This window comes from Felis catus, chromosome B1, assembly GCF_018350175.1.
Source record: "Felis catus isolate Fca126 chromosome B1, F.catus_Fca126_mat1.0, whole genome shotgun sequence".
NCBI classification, from domain to species: Eukaryota; Metazoa; Chordata; class Mammalia; order Carnivora; family Felidae; genus Felis; species Felis catus.
In genome coordinates, this window is record NC_058371.1 from 160,641,628 (window position 1) to 160,658,933 (window position 17,306).

Sequence of the window (17,306 nt, forward strand, 5' to 3'; positions counted from 1 at the left end):
GGTTATAATTATCAAAATGAATGATGTTATATATTCTGAAATGTAAATTAAATGTATAATACATTTAATTTGTTTTTCTTAGCTTTGTTTCTTGCTCTATAAATTGATATACAACATTGTCTAGTATTAAGAGGATGTCTGAGGATTTTGTAGATGCTGGAGATGCAAAAGGCATGTTAAGACATCTGTCTGTCATTAAAGAAATTTCAATATAGTAGAGAAAGACAATTAAACATAATAATAAGGTCTACATGCTAGAATTGAATTCTATACATAGTAGAATAAAAGTACTGAAGAGGGAGTAGTAAGATTTATCCTTGCAAAGAGGGACGTGTGGAACTTTCTATAGAGTGTGTAACTCTTGGTCTTGGCCTCAAAAAATAAGATTCCCCAAGGAGGAAGTAAACAGGATGAATGGGGTGTATTAGATAGAGGTACAGCTTGAAGAAGGATACAGAAATAAGATACAGTATCTTACTTTGGAGGGTTTTAAGTAATGGTAGGAGGCAAAGCAGAATGCTGGGGAGACCACTAAGAACCTTGAAAGCTACACAGAGGAGCCCAGACTTTATTCTAAAGGCAGTGAGGAGCCATGGAGGTAAGCTAGAGGGAAGGGCAGTTGTTACATGATGAGATTTTCATGCTGAGCTCACTTTGTCAGCAGGGTCAAGGATGAATTTTGGGAACCAAGCCTGGAAACAGACTATTTAGGACAATCTGATGCAGCTCAGATAAGAAAGGAAAGGAATAAAGTAATGGAGAGAAAGAGGAGAGGATAGGTATAAGGAGGTAGAAGCAACCTGACTTGATTACTGGTTAGATGTTGTAGAGAAAAGAGGCTTTTGGCTTGAGTGCTAAACTGAGAAAATACAGAAGAAATGTATAATATATACATATATAGCAGGGTTTTTTTTTCTTTGAAAGAGGAGGGGAGATGCAGTTCATCAGTGCTATCAGAATGGATAAGATTGTACAGTGAATGTGTCTAGTATGAGAAGAGGGTCCAGGAAGAATGCCTACATTTGAGGCATAGACAGAAGAAGGAAGTCAAAGAAGTAAAAAGGAAATTAATAGAAAGTGTTATCACAAAAGCCAAAAAAGGAGAACCTTTCAAGAAAGGAAGTGAACAGGGCATAGAGATGATTATTTTCTTTTTTATTTGGACTATGAAAAGGAGAGAGAATAGCTATCTGAAGAAGACAGAGTTGTAAGGAAGTCTAAAAAAAAATTAGTAACTTGAATATATTTATAGAAAGTAGAGAAGACTGGGGGCGCCTGGGTGGCTCAGTAGGTTAAGCGTCCAACTCTTGGTTTCGGCTCAGGTCATGATCTCAGTTCATGAGTTTGAACCCTGAGTTGGGCTCTGCGCTGACAGTACAGAGCCTGCTTGGCATTCTCTCTCTCTTCCTCTCTCTGCCCCTCTCCAACTCTCTCTCTCTCTCTCTCTCTCTCTCTCTCTCTCTCTCAAAATAGATTAAGAAGAAAAAAAAAAAAAGAAAGTGGAGAAGACTGAAAAAAAAAAAAACAGGAAAAAAGAGGGCAGAATAACAAGCAGAGAAAGGTCCCACAGGAAATGGAAGACATATGGGATAAAGTAAAGGAGTAACTCTGAAACAGTTTGATAAAGCTGTGAGTGATAGAGAAAAGAGACTGAAGAGTGGGTATAATGGGAGTGAAGTGATAGAGCTAGAAGAATTGCAGGTTCTGGTTACAGTTCCAATCAATGTTTTTGGAAAATGTATTTATTTTTAGTAATCTCTATACCCAAGGTGGGGCTTCAACTCACAACCCCAAGATTAAGAGTCGCATGATCTTCTGACTGAGCCAGCCAGGTGCCCCTTAAATATCTGATAGGGAATAGTTCTGGATAATAGGGAACAGCATGCTGCATGGAGTGGGATGTCAAAGAAAAGTGTGGGTGAAGTATGTTTGAGTCAAGAAATTCAAGGAAGTTTGAGATAAGACAGTTTGGATGTGATAATCTCTTGTGGAAATAAGCCTAAAGCGGTCATAAGAGTTGGAACTTCTTGTTTAAACTTAGAATTGCCAAGGATTCCCTAGAAGTGTGTTCCCCCCCTCCCCCCCCCCCCCCGGGTCCTATAAAGTAGGAACTGGCTTGATTAAATTGATGCTAAGTCACATGTGGTTAGCCTTAGTTAGGCATCAAATTCCCATGGCAGCAAGCTTCACTCCCAGGCTGTAATTGTGTTTGTAATTAATATGGGAGGACTTTGCAGTTGGTTCATACTCATTAAAGGTAATAGTAGAGAATAAAAGTTGATATGCTGTTACATTAAAAGAATATCCAAAGCTATATTTTTGTCATGAAGATGTTTCACTTACTTCATTAGATTGAGATAAGTAGTCTGTTTTTAAAGATATTGTGTATTATTTTTCTTTTTAGCATCCCAATGTGTTTGTTGGTTAACCAGCATCTTAGTCTTCTAGCAAGAAAGTTTCCAGAAACTAAATTTGTTAAAGCCATCGTGAATAGTTGTATTCAACACTACCATGACAATTGTTTACCAACAATTTTTGTTTATAAAAACGGTCAGATAGAAGGCAAATTCATTGGAATTATAGAATGTGGAGGGATAAATCTCAAGCTAGAAGGTAATGATATTATTTTTAAAATGTTTATTAAAAACAGGTGAAAACTTCCACAAATTAACAAGTAACATGAAAGTTTATTTTCATAAAACATAAGGTTTTTTTCCTCTAGCTTCTGGTGTCTTCTTCTATGTCTCCAGATTAATTTTCCTCAATAATACTCTTGTTATAACATCCACTTGCTTAAACCCTTAATAGTTCCTTGTGTCAAATCAGTTAAAAATACAAAATCTTCTGCTTGAGCATTTCAGCCCACCTATCCAGCTATGTTTCTCCAGTGCTTTCTAGTTTCTGTTCCAGCCAGGCTGGTCTTTAGTCACTACCACAGACATACCTTACTCATTTGTGCCTTTATTCTTTGTCTCATACTCCTTCCCTATACCCAAAATACCCCACCATTCTTTATTCTTCCTTCCATGCCCTATTCCTTCGTGGTTTTCCTAGATTTCCATTTTGCTCATTGTGTGATTTTGGACCAATTCATAATCTTGTCTTCCTCTTCTCTACGAAATTTCTGTAGCGTATTTTCTTAATGTATTTTTCACTTATCCACATTCTATCCAAGTTTGTTAATCAATTTCCTTTATTTTCTTTTCCATTGTACACAGCACAATACTTTATAATTTTATCTTCTTTAAGAATTTTTATTTCCTAACCTACTTTTTAAAAATGTTTTATTTTTTTGAGAGAGAGACAGAGCATGACAGGAGAGGGGCAGAGAAAGAGGGAGACACAGAATCTGAAACAGGCTCCAGGCCCTGAGAACCTGACGCAGGGCTGCAGCTCACAGATCATGAGATCATGACCTGAGCCAAAGTCCGATGCTTAACCGACTGAGCCACCCAGGCACCCACTTCCTAACCTACTTCTAAGGCCATATCTTTGATCTAGTCATTTCTTAGAACTGCTTTAATTCTATTTTATTAAAATCTTTTTCTCACACCATCATGTTAAAGTCATTGGACCTCATCCCTTTAATTTGAAAGAAATTAATACAGGGGCACCTGGGTGGCTCAGTTGGTTGGGCCACCAACTTCGGCTCAGGTCATGATCTCACAGTTTGTGAGTTTGAGCCCTGCATCGGGCTCTGCACTGACAGCTCAGAGTCTGGAGCCCTGCTTTGGATTCTGTGTCTCCCTCCTTGTGCTATCTCTCAAAAATAAATAAATGTTAAAAAAAATAAAAGAAATTAATACATAAGAGTACAAACAATAATAAACATTCATGTAATCAATTACTGCCAAAAATAACAAATGTGAACATGTATTCATGTTTGCTTGAGTTGTTTCTTTGTTGCTCAAATAAACATTATAGATATAGTTGAAGTTACCTAGATTTTCATTCCTAGTCCCATTCTCCTCCCTGTCTCCCTGGAGGCAATCACTATCATGAGTAGTATGTGATCTCATCTGTGTTTTTTTGGGGTTTTTTTGTGTGTGTATAAACATTTTTTAAAAATTGTTGTAAAATGCACATAACATGAAATGTATCCATTTATCTTAACAATTTTTAAAATATACAATACAGTATTATTAATTGTAGTTACTATGCTGTACATTACATCCCCAGGACTTATTTATTTAGCCATTTTTAGGTATATAGTTCAGTGTCATTAAGTACATTCACACTGTTGTGCAACCATTACCATCATCCATCTCTAGAACTTTTTATCTTGTATAACTGCAACTCTATACCCACTGAACAATAGCCCCCTTCATTTCCCTTTTCCTCTAGTCTTGGCAACCACCGTCCACTTTCTGATTCTATGAATTTGGCTACTCTCAGTACCTCATATAAATGAATGATACAGTATTTGTCCCTTTGTGACTGGCTTATTCCACTTAGCATAATGTCCTTAAGGTTCATTCATATTACAGCATTTGTCAGAATTTCCTTCCTTTTTAAGGCTGAATAATATTCCATTTTATGTTTAGACCATGTTTTGTTTACCCATTCATCTGTCCATGGGCACTTGGGTTGCTTCTACTCTTTGGCCATTATGAATCATGCTGCTATGAATGTAAATGTACAAAAATAATCTGTTCTAGTCCCTGCCTTCAATTCTTTTGGGTATTTATTCAGAAGTTGAATTGCTGGATTATATAGTAATTCTATTTTAAGTTTTTGAGAAATAGCATAGTGTTTTGCACAGTGGCTGCCCCATCTTACACTGCCACCAACAGGGCAGAGGAGTTCCAATTCGTCCACATCCTTGCCAACATCTGTTGTTTTCTGTGTGTGTGTGTGTGTGTGTGTGTGTGTGTGTGTGTGTTTTGTATAGTACCATTCTAATATATGTGAGGTGTTTTCTCCACTGATTTTTAATGTTTCCTAATGTCATTTTTCATGGTTCCCAAAATGCTTCAATGTATTTCTGAAGTCTCTAATACACCTCTACTATTTGTCTCAACACAGCACTGTGTTTATTACTATAGCTTTATAACAACCTAGTTGTCTCTAGTAGGGCAAGTCTTTTTCAAAAGTTCATGTAGATGTTGGAATTAGTCAACTTATGTGAAAAATTCTGTTGATTATTAGAATCATATTTATATATTGTTGGGAGACTTGATATCCAATAACAGTGAATGTTCCTACCCATGAATGAGATAGATCTCATCATTTATTTTGGTCCTTTATGGTTTTTGTAATTTTCCTCACAGATATATATATCACATTTTGTAACATATTTTATAATTTTCCTCAAGAGTGTGTTTTATAATTTGCTTCATAAATATTCTGTTTGTCTATACAGTACTTAGGAATAAATGTAACAAAATGATGAATTTTCAGGGATTGGGGTTTTTGGCTATCAGTTAAATTCTTTTGGTTTCTCTCAGATATATTTTTGGTATTCATATTTTTATTAAAATTTTTCCATTAAAGTTTTCAAATGTGTTGGCATAAGTTTTTCATAGTCTCGTAGCCATATTAGAATCTTTACCCTGACTATGTCCCATGTAAATTCTTTATATGAATTTATTTTTTTCCCTTTTGTGGTCATTTTTGCCTGAGGTATGTCTATTAGTTTCTTCAAAGAACCAGCTTTTGATTTTGTTGGTCACATATACTGATTTTTTCTACTTTTGCTAAAGTCTTCATTATATTCCTCTTTCAGTTTTTTTTTTGGGGGGGGGTTACTTTATTGTTCTTTTCCTAGCTTCTTGATTTAAAATTTTAAGCCACTTATTTTAAGTCAATTTTAAGATGTTTAAAATAAACATCTTAGCCGTAATTTCTCCCTTTAAGTATAACTTTGCTGTATCCAATGTGTATTTTGATATTGTAGTCCTTTCACAGTCACTCAGTTCTAAATATATCTAAATATACACATTAATTTTTTATTAGCATCAACTACTGTTTCATATAGATGAGAAATTCTTTTTATTTTCCAAGATTTTTATCTGATTTAATGATGGGTTATTTATTGCAGAACTTGAATGGAAACTAGCAGAAGTTGGAGCGATACAGACTGATTTAGAAGAAAACCCCAAAAAAGGCATTGTAGATGTGATGGTATCTTCAATTAGAAACACTTCTCTTTATGATGACACTAATAGTTCAAGCAGTGATAATGATGATACCAAATAGAAATATTTAATAAATAGCTTCAAAGTATTTATATACTGTTTTGTCAATGCCTTTATAGAGATCAGAAAATTTATAGATTTGTTTTATTTTTATATTAGAATTATAGCTTATATATCATTTCAAAAACTTTCAGGTATTTCAGAATTTATTGCCTCCAACAAAACCAGAATTTGTACTGGACCCTGTGGTTTATCCTTTTTTTGACCCACAAGTCCTCTGTGTTGCTTACCCCCAAAGAGGCCTATGAATAAAAATAATGAAAGATGACCTTAAATTTCATTTCAATTACATCAATAGCTTTTATTTTTATTTTTAAATTTTTGTTATTAAATATTTTTTAAGTAGGCTCTACACCCAGTGTGGGGCTTGAACTCAGACCCTGATATCAAGAGTCACATGCTCTACTAAGCCAGCCAGGCACCCCTACATTGAGAGATTTTAAAGTTTATTACTTAGGGGCCTTGAGTGAAAAATACTTAAATTTGTAACTATATACTTTTTCTTTGAGATCTCTTAGCTGTTAAAAAAATTAACCACTTGGGCTCCTGAATGGCTCAGTCGGTTAAGTGTCTGACTCCAGCTTAGGCCATGATCTCACAGTTTGTGGGTTCAAGCCCCACATCGGGCTCTGTGCTGACAGCTCAGATCCTGGAGCCGGCTTCCGATTCTGTGTCTCCTTCTCTCTCTGCCCCTCCCTTGCTTGCCCTCTGTCTGTCTCTCTCTCTCTCTCAAAAATAAATAAACACTAAAAAAAAAAATTAAAAAAAAATTAACCACTCAATAGAAAAACGCAATTTAAGGATTCTGAAAAGTACATAAGAAAGATCTCCACTCATGATTATTGTTTTTAATAGTTCTGTTACAAAGTTAGAAAATTACTAAGTACTCTCACTGATAGATGATAGAATCAGTAGAACTTTACTTATCAGATGATAAGTAAAGTTTCTAAATGAGGAGAAATGAGAAAAATATATGTGAGACTTGCCTATGTTTTAATAGTAATCACAGAAGAATTCATCATGGAAAAATATATAATATTAGGACATTGCAGAAGACTTACAGGATGTTTTATCTTGGCTTAATAATGAACAGCATTTTCAGAGAAAAGAGTGGTAAATTCAGAATACAATGTTCAATGACAGATTTTATTATTCTACTTTGTATTAAGGACCCATCATTCTGATTGTGGATGTTCACTGATGTTTGTGAGACAATCTAGGCTAAGTTTGAATGATTAAATTACAAAAATAAATTGGTAAGAATTGAGACAGTTTAACACGGAGTCAAGAAAAGAGTCTGCTGCTCTTGGGGGTGGAGGAAGTAGGAATCACAGAGGCTCAGAGAATGAGGAAGTGGGAGGAAAGTTAAATACAGATTTGAATTGGGTTAACAGGTAGAATAAAATCAAATGATCTAATTTTGCAAAGGATCAGGGAGATCCCTTTCTTCTGAGGTAGCTCAGAAGGGCTTTTGAAAAAACATACATCTTGGGATGAAGGGAGGGAAAGTTAAGGGTTGCACACAATGGGTTTTTTTGTGTGTGTGTGTTTTTTTTTTGTAACATTGTGCACACGTGTAACAGAAATAATTACCTATACTGACCCAACTGCTGCAATTCTCTTTAACAAACTCATGGATACATTTTTAATTAGGATAATAGTTTGTGAATGAAAAGCCATATTATAAAGTTAAAATGTAATTTTAACACTATGTAATGCATATAAATATGAACATTATCGTATCTCCAGTTAAAACCAAATGCAAAAAGTCCTCCTAAATGTAATCTTTTTTTGTCTAGTAAATACATATTTATCTATTTTCTTTAAGTTAAAATTAATAGAAGAAGTATTAGTAGTATTTAAGATACCTGAATTAAAAAGATAGATTTCCCTTTTAATAAGATCTTAACTCAAATCCACCAGGTGGCAGTAAGTTTTTTTTCCACAAGAACAGTTCATGAAGACTTTCATATTTGTAAAAATCATAAAATTATAGCATGTTTTAAGTGGCTGGTTGTGATTCCAGTCACAGTCTGTTTCAAACGATGTGCACATGCCCACACCCACACCCACACATTCTTCTGGCAAGTACTCATGGCGGCCATCCCAGGTCAGTACTACGTCCATATGCTATTTCATTTACATTCTCATTTAAGTAAGGTATAAAATGTTTGTCAGAAGGTGGATAAATTATTTATAATTGTTTCCCATTTTATTGAGTGGATTTTTATTTTATTTTTTTTAATTGCCAACATCCAACAGTTTTGGACCTACAAAAAAAATAGGTATTGCATATATCCCAACCTAATATTTTTCTCTATTCCTTCCTGCCTGCCAACCATGCTCTGTTGAAATTCCCTTCCCCTACTTTACAGTGCCTTGTTTGTCAAAGTGTGGTCCTGGAATTTGCAGCATTCCTGGAGGCTAGTTAGAAGTGCAGAATCTCAGGCCCCATCCCAGACTAACCAAATTGGAAGTTTTATTTTAACGAGATCCTTAGGTGATTGAGCAGTTGGACAGCAAACCCCTTTAAGACATCTTGAGTGCATTCTTGAACTCTTTCTCCACATTTTTGGTCATTAAGAGTTGTTATCAATTTCATTACTTGATTTCAGTTTATCTCCCCTTTGTACTTTAAAACACATTATTAACATTATGAAGGCTAATTCTTTTTTTTTTAATTTATTTTTATTTATTTTTGAGAGGGAGAGAGAGCATGCATGTGCAGGGGAGGGGCAGAGAGAGAAGGACAAAGAGAGAATCCCAAGCAGGCTCCATGCTGTCAGCACAGAGCCTGACGTGGGTCTCAATCTCACAAACCGTGAAATTGTGACCTGAGCTGAAATCAAGAGTCTGACGCTTAACTGACTGAGCCACCCAGGTGCCCCTAAGGCTAGTTCCTCACAACATTATAATCTGCCTGCCGTCATAATCTAGGATATAAAGAAGATCCTAAAAACTTATTACTAGCATGTTATTCCTTTTATCTCATTTATTCATTCATCTGTTTATTCATTCACCTCAGGCACTGAAATAGATGCTCCAAATTCAGTGGTGGAGAAAGCACATAGTTCATAGTACCATGTAGTGGTGGAGTTGTTAGTTAAAAACAAAAGTCAAACATACATGTAACTTAATAAGTATCATTGAGGAAAGAGTGGGCACAACAATAGACAGTAACTATGGGTACTCTGTGGGGGAGGGAGGAGGTGAGACATAGGAGACCTACTTAAATAGGGTAGTTAGATTTTTGAGACATGAAGACTGAGGAGGAGCCAGCCGAGAAAAGGTAGGAGGGTAGTCCAAGCAAGGGCACAGCATGTGCCAAAGCCTGAGAACAGAGAGAGATTAGCAAGGAACTAAAGGCAGTTTCTAGGTGGGGACTGTTATGGGAAAAGTAAAAAATGAAGAACATAAGTTTGGAGATATAGCAAGGGCTAGATCAAACTGGGTGTTAGGACCATGATTAGGAGTATGAATGGAATGGGAAGCAAAAGGGTTTCAAGTAGGAGCATACGATTTCATTCTTATTTCCAAAAGAATATTCATGCTGCTCTGTACAGAACAGATTGAAGGGGGCACGCAAGATATTTGAGATACCCAAGAGGAGACATCAGGTAGGCAATTGGACATAAGTGTATGGAGCCCAAAGGAGAGGTGTAGGCTGGAGTTACAAATTTATGAGTCATTTCAGGGGCGGCTGAACTGGGTGGCTCAGTTGGTTAAGCATCCGACTTCAGCTCAGGTCATGATCTCAGGTTTTGTGAGTTTGAGCCCTGCATCAGGTTCTGTGCTGACAGCTCAGAGCCTAGAGCCTGCTTTGGATTGTGTCTCCCTCTCCCACTGCCCCTCCCCTGCTCACTCTCTTTCTCTCTCTCAAAAAAAAAATTTAAAAAAATTTTTTAAAAAGTTACTGTTAAAAAAAAATAAAACAAAATTGATGAGTCATTTCAACCATTCCTAGGTTTCCAGCAACAAATTGTAAACATCAAAAACCATCATCCTTACTACTAAACCTTTATGTAGCAGTTTATAATTTACATTTGATCATCACAATTCTCTGAGATGCTTATTCTATGTTTACAGATAAATGCTCTGAAGCTCAGACAAATTCTTTTAACTTGTTCAATGTCTCTTACTTTAGAACTGGTCAGGATTTAAGCCCAGACCTTTGACTACAAAGTCTATTATCACCACCTCATATTATTGTACTGCCCTCTATTTTAAAGGATCTAGAAACAATATTAGAAATTGGCTAACCCATGGAGATTTCTTTAAAAAAAAGCCACAAACTTTTCTTATATTCCCTATTATGCATATCTTAAATTTCCTGTGTTCCAGTTTACCTTAAACTATGGTGGTGAAACTAGGAATGCCAATGAAAGGATAGACAGGACTTTGTAACTGATGGGACCCAAGAACTAGGGGGAGGACTTGAGCAAGAGATGTAAGAATCATACAGAAGGGAATATCATTTGTAATAGCCAACGCTTACATGGGATCTCTTATGTACCAGGTACTATTACACACACACACACCCTTACATCTATTTTCTGTATCTCAATTATCCCATGAGACAGGTTTGCTACTATCCTCATTTTACAGATGAGGAATGTGAAGAACAGAGAAATAACTTGCTCAAAGTCATGTAGATATTAAGTGGTGGGTTGGGATTGCAATCCAGCAGTTTTAGTTTCCAATTCTGTACTCTTAACAACTAAATTATATTGTCTCTATCAAGACATCAACTAGGAGAATCAGTTGGAAAGGGTGCTGGAAATGCTGTTTAAGTAACAGCAAGGTATATGAGAAAGAATTAACAGAATATTTAAATTACATAAATTGTTGTTTAGGATCTGTGAAACTATGAAGCAGGATTTTTCTTAGGGAAAAGTAGAATCTAGAAGTTGGAAAAGTTATTAGAAATATCTGATTCAGTTTTCTTCTTGGAGAGAATATGGGGAGAACAGATAAACTGTGAACTGAACTGGGGAAATGTTCAAGCAGTGGCAGAGGACTGAGCAGAAAAAAACAGAGGATTATCAATTGGTCTTGGTAAATGATTAAATACAGAAAATGAGAGAGGAAGGAGTCAAAGATGAACGTGATTTGATACTAGTGACTAAGAGTATAATGGAACCATTAAAAGGGCAAAGGTGTTTTTGAAGATAGGAGTTCTAGATGAGGTAGAATCTGAGGAGGGATCACTTTCTCTAGAATATAAACATCCATGTCATAGGGGAAGCATGCAAACCCTCTGGTCTGGCTGCAACCTACCTTATCCATATTATTAACCTTGCCTGCTCTCCTACTACCAGCATCCTTTAGGATTCATGATAGCAAGTGACAGAAAACCTCTCACTAGTTTAAGCAATAAAACAGACACATGAAAGAACTAATTTAACTGAAATTTCCAGTTATCTGGCCCACGTTGGGTTCAGGGCATTAAATGCTAACAAGGCCAAATCTCCATCTTTGAATCCGCTTTTTTCCACGTTGCCTTCTTTCTTAGAATAATCCATGAGTGGAAAGATGGCTTCAGGCCTTCATTTTTCCAGATTTAAATCCATTGGCAGAGAGAGCACCCTACTTGGTAACTCCAGCCTAAGGCAGATCAACTCAAATATGCTTCCTTCACTGGCTTCCTTCCTTCCTTCCTTCACTGCCCCAGCCATAATGGACTGAGTGAATAGTTCTCCAAGAGGAATTATTGGAATAGAAAATGAATATTTAACAGGCAAAAATGTCTGCTATATGATGGAGTGGTTAAAATCCTCAGGTGAAGGATCAGGGATAAGTTCCCCAATTTTGATGTTCTTTTTCTTTTTCTGCAAGAATCATAAATGCTTACTGAGATGAATGTTACCTTGAAGGGAGCAATTTTGAAACAAGAAGATGGTTTCTATTGTAAATCCAAAAGACATTCACTAAAACATGAAAAATACTAGGAATTAGGGCTGTAAAGCCTTCTTTTCCAATCACTGACAACTACTGAAACGTGCTTTCCCGTATGGACCAAGTGTGTTATAAGCATCAATGGAAGTAATTTCCCCTAAAGTAAGTAGGAAGTATTCACATGCTTTTCTAATAAGGGAAGCCGTGCAGATTAGGTCCTGGTGTATCCTCACTGCTTCATCCCTCATCTGCCATTATATTGTCACCAGGTTTTTAAGGCCAGGTGAAAAACTCCGAAGGAACACATCTTGACCTTCTTTTACCTCCCTCCTCCAGCCACTGGCGCATATCCGGTCTCCGCAGGCCCACCCACCAATAAGAAACACGAGCCTTGCTCCTTCCAGAGAGAAGAAAAAGATATCTCTGGATGTCCATCCACCTTCGCAAACAACCTCTCCCAGCCCCAAGAGAGGAAACACGAGCGATGCCGCTGGTGAATGAAAAAAGTCTTCCGCCTGCCAACACCCAGAAAATCTTCCCTGGCGTTGTTGGCAAAGGGATTTGCTTTTTAAAAGGGAGAGGGTCTCCTTTTGCACCCACGGATGCCTCATCCAGCAAGAAGCTCTCCCTCCACCTCCTCCGCCTCCTCGCTCCCTGCCATAGGCGAAAGCCAAAGCCGCCCGGACCTAATGCCAACGATTCCCCCGATCCGACCAGGCCCCGCCTCCCCGGCTTTCCAGTAACGAGTGCGGAGTAGGGGGCGCCGAGGAAATACCGGTCTCCCTCCGCGGACGGCGCAGACGCACGGCTCAAGGGAGCCGGAGTCTCCTCGGCGCCCGGGATCCCCTCCGCGGCTCGGCGCTGCCTAACGGGGCAAGTCGCATGCGCATCGAGTTGCGCCGGGGAAAGGGAGAGTGAGGGGAGGGGCAAACTCAGAGCGCCGGCGGTCGGAGCCCGCGAGGGTCACTGACGACGCATGCGCTGGCAGGGAGCGCAATCACAGACTAGGTTTGCGGCTACCGGCTTAAAAAGGAAACCCCCGAGAGTGAGAGCGCGAAGGAAATCTGGCCGCCGACGCGTGCGCGCTCTTGGTGAGTGGCGTCCCACCGGGTGGGCCCGGGGCCTGAAGTCCGTCGGTAGGCTTGCCTCGGCGGCGCATGCGTGCTCCTAGTGCCGGTGGAGGAGGGGAGGAGAAGGGAGGGGGAGGAGCGGGCGGCAGTAGCGGTGAATTTTTTGGAGGTGGGTGGGGGGCGCTACTCACAACCCCAGGTGCTGCTTGTGCTGGAGCCGCGGTGTCTCCTGGACGCTGCCGGGTTAGTGGTTCCGAGTCACCGCAGCCAGACTCCAGGGTGGGGGAGGGAAGAAGCCGGAGCCGCCGCAAGCTACACGGTGAGAGCGCGGGGAAGGGGAGGGAGCGGGGGGCGGTGTGTGTGCGTGTGTGTGTGTGTGTGTGTGTGTGTGTGTGTGTGTGTGGCCGGGGGGGCGGCGGCCAAGGGAGGGGAAGGCGGGAGCTAAAGCCCAAGTTTTGCTTATCGCCCTAGTGTGCCTTTTCCCGGGAGTTGGGGTGGAGTCGCACCCTAGCTGAGGGGCCCTCTGGGCTGCTGGGGTTACCTGCGGGGCAGGGGCGGGATTGGGGTGCACGGTGGGGCCAGGTGGCTAGAGCGCGCCCCGGGGCTGGGGCCGATTCCAGCGGCAGGGCGGCCGGGAAAGCCGGAGACGCGGTGCAGAGAGGGCTTTCGCTGGGGACCCGCTAGGCCTTGTGACCCACTTTATTCCTGTCACAACTCGGGCACGTTTGGAGCGGCGCCCAATGGGGCGCCGGGGCGGCCAGCTCCTCCGGGGAACCCCCGCCCTGCCGGCCCGCGCGCCGCGGTCCGCAGTCCGAGCGGCGGCCGCCGCCCGTGGGCTGGTTCCGTTAGTGGTCGTGGTTCCGGGGCTCGGTTCCCGGGGAGCGCGCGGCTCCGCGCGTCCGGCTCGGGCAACTGCGCGGGTTCGGGCGCTCGAGGCGCTGCGCCAGGTCTTCCTTCTGGCGACCCGCGCCTCCCCGCGCCTCCCTGCGCCTCCCTGCGCCTTGTCACCACCGCAGCTGGCTGTTCTAGATCCCTTTCCGCCCGAGAAGCTGTAGTCTGTGTGTAGCTGGTCCTGCGCTCTGGCCCCCGGTGTGTAATTTCCAACACGTAGCGCTGCAGAGCTTACATTCTTCAGAGTGTTTTCGCTGGTGTAGAAGTCGTCCTGTTGATGGTAATAGTGAGCAGGATCCAGTAAGATAAATGGCTCGGTCTCTGACCTGTCGGATGAAAGATCGAATCAGTGGTTGTTTCTTGCTATTAGGATACCGGGCTAAAGGACTTCAAGGCTTATTAGCCTTGAAAACATTGATTTTTTTTTTTTTTTTTTACAGTGAAAGAAAAGCACAAGAAGAAAGTTTTACAGTCATTGTTGATATGACTATTATGCTGGTCCCCCAGATCAAAAAAAAGGTAATTTCACTTGGAAGATTGCATTCTAATTTGTAGCTTTATTTTTAGGGATAAAGAATTGTGGAGTGTTTGTTCCTTCACCTGCTTCAAAAACAAACGTTTTAAAAAGGATATAATTTAGCTAACGAATTGGCTTCTTGAAAGCTATCCCTTGGGAACCTCAAATCTGGTTTGTTTTAAAATTTTGTTGGGGGAAGGAAACTAACTCAGGTATTATGTAGTTGAATGAACAGAATGTCATTAAAGGTTAGCCAGAAGAAGACAGATGAAAGTTGTGGTGGAACTAGTCATGATCAGTTATGAGAGAAAGAATGAGGAAGCTTTTTGTGCCCTGGCATGGAAAGATCTCCAGAAGATGTTATAAAGTGGGAAAAAAGTCCCTCCCCACCTCCCACAAAAAGGTGTAGGACAGTGTGAATAATGTGCTACTTTATGTGTTAAGGTGTGGGGAAGGAATAAGAATATATACTTATGTTTGCTCTTCCATTATAAAGAAACTGGGAGGATACTGGAGAAGAAATAAGGGGGGGGGGCCGGTAACCTGAAGAAGGGAGGTGGGAAATGAGAGGCACACTGTATGTGTCTTTGTATTTAAAACTCTTGGTGGCTGTGTTACAGATTCATAAACTAGATTAAACCAAAATCCTCTTCTCAGAATAATTTGCTATGTGGGTTTTGTCTGTCTGCCTGTCTCTGTTCTATTGCTTGTTGTGGTTTTGACCATTTTCAGTATGATCTCCCTTTATATTTCTTAGAAAAATGAACTAACATTGAAAGAAAATTTAGGATAAGTTTGGCTCTTTCTACTTTAATTTTTAAGATGCTAAAGTCACAGACTAAAGATATTTAGTTATATTTTGCTTAACTAAAATATATAATGGTATTTACATTGGGCATTATGGCTGGATTATGCTGTTTTCAGAGTACAGCTTTGTGTCTCCCTGTTTTTTTGGGAATCATAGTTGTATAAAATTTCACTTTTTTTAAAACTCCAAAGTTGTGATAATTGGAGAATATGAACACCTCATTACAATGAAAATAGACTTGATTTTCCAGGTAGTTTGCTTTTCAGACTGGGAAACTTTTTTCTCTTAAGGAAAGCAGACATGAACCTCGATTTCTGAAATTTGTTTATATAGTTCTTACGAAAAATTAAAATATATTTGAGGGGCAGCATTCTATTAGTGCAATAAAGTAAAAACTTTTTATGATTTATGGATTGCTATAAAAATTAAGATTTTTTTTTTTTTCACTGCCAACCTAACCTTTTTAACTAGGTTACAATTGCAAAAGGGCTTTGTTAGAGTGGATGTAATTTTTGAGGGGAGGGTACTGAAACTCCCTCTGGTGGCTAATAGTGTATAATCAAAGTAGTGAATGTTGAGTAGTGGGTGACAGTTACTGTCGGCATTTTTGTTATGTAACCAGTATTCCTTTTTATTTTGTAGGTTAAGATAATTGTATTATTTCTGTTTGATTTGTAGGTATCTAGTAGCCAGACTTCTGCAAAATGGCATTTATTTTTCTTTTGAATTCCATGTAGGTCTGTTAATCCTTTTTGAAAAAAATAGAATCACATTTCCAAGTTTTACTTAATTCTGTTTTTAAAATTATGGAAGTAAATTGATGCTCATGAAAACAATACAATATGTATATAAGTGAAAACTTCCTTTGCACACTTACGGTTTTATTTCACGTCCCTCCCCAGAGATAATTGCTATTAACACTGTTGTATAACCTTCTTTCTCTTTTCTGTGCATTTATAAACCTAGACTTTTTAATATTGAAAATCTTGGCTCTCTACATTGGGTTCTGTACTACCCACAGGACAGGGATATGACTTGGAGTATGTCAGAAAGTGTAACTAACGTGGTATATACCTCTTAGAACATACTCCTCTTTTCATTTGTGAGGGGTCAGTCAGCTTGGGGTGCATTTACAGTTTGCAGTAAGGTCCTGCTGATGTGAGCTTTATCTGGTGTAGATTGTATTTATCTGAAAGAGTTGGGTTTCCTGGGTTTTATAGGACTCTTTAGAGTCTACATTTTAGGGTTTTCTTTGGGTTTTGACCTGGTCAGTAGCTCACAGGTTAAACTTTGATTTTATTCTTCTGTTCTTGCAGACAAGAAACTCCCTAGGTTACATGAACCTTTCCAGGTCCTTTGAAGTGAAGATAGGTAAACTCTATCCTTAACTAAGGGACACTGATTGACTTGGCTGGAATCTAGTCTTTGAGAGGGAAAGGAGGAGAAGATGCCTTTTAGTCTGGTTTGTACTTACCTGACAGCAGACAAGGAGTATGCATACCTCCACCCACCTCCTATTTCCTTCTGCAAGAGAACACTACCTTTCTAATAATTCTTTTCGGGTGATAGAGTGTGCAGAAAGTTCAGAGTATGAATCAAGACTAAATCTTTACTATTTAGTGTTTACTAAGCTATGTGAGATACATAGATTTCAGTACATTGACCCTGCCCCCTGTGGGTCTGATGTCTAGTATAGTTAAAAGAGCATGTGCATAAGGATTATGACACAAGATAGAAATGATCGATTCCAGAAGAAAAATATACATGAGGTTTAAAAGGGTGAGACTGTTTCCAGCCTTTTGTTTTTGCAGGCGTGGGATTTAGAGGGAGAGTTTATATCTCATCCTTTTAAATAATTAAGAAAGGATAGGAAGGATAGACTGAGAAAGCTCAAATCTTAAGCTTTTAAAGAGTAAGCAAGTAAGGAG

The 17,306-nt window shown here is 39.3% G+C and overlaps 2 protein-coding genes across 6 annotated transcripts in view; both read left to right on the forward strand.

The window, feature by feature from the left end:
- PDCL2 (phosducin like 2) overlaps nucleotides 1-6,225 on the forward strand; it is a 35,805-nt gene extending 29,580 nt beyond the window's left edge. For both annotated transcript variants that reach the window (XM_045056360.1, XM_006931113.5), the window contains 2 exons: nucleotides 2,405-2,613; nucleotides 6,041-6,225. In XM_045056360.1, coding sequence (XP_044912295.1) covers nucleotides 2,405-2,613; nucleotides 6,041-6,198 — 367 coding nt within the window. In that variant the 3' untranslated portion in view covers nucleotides 6,199-6,225. The remainder of the gene's footprint in view (nucleotides 1-2,404; nucleotides 2,614-6,040) is intronic.
- Nucleotides 6,226-13,039: 6,814 nt separating this feature from the next.
- Nucleotides 13,040-17,306, forward strand: part of CLOCK (clock circadian regulator) — a 130,048-nt gene continuing 125,781 nt past the window's right edge. For 3 of the 4 annotated variants that reach the window (XM_045056358.1, XM_006931114.5, XM_019829486.3), the window contains exons 1-2: nucleotides 13,040-13,183; nucleotides 14,494-14,572. The gene's annotated coding sequence lies outside the window, so the exon portion shown is untranslated. Of the gene's footprint in view, nucleotides 13,184-13,329; nucleotides 13,482-14,493; nucleotides 14,573-17,306 lie in introns of those variants that run through there. The other variant, XM_023253096.2, reaches the window with a different exon arrangement.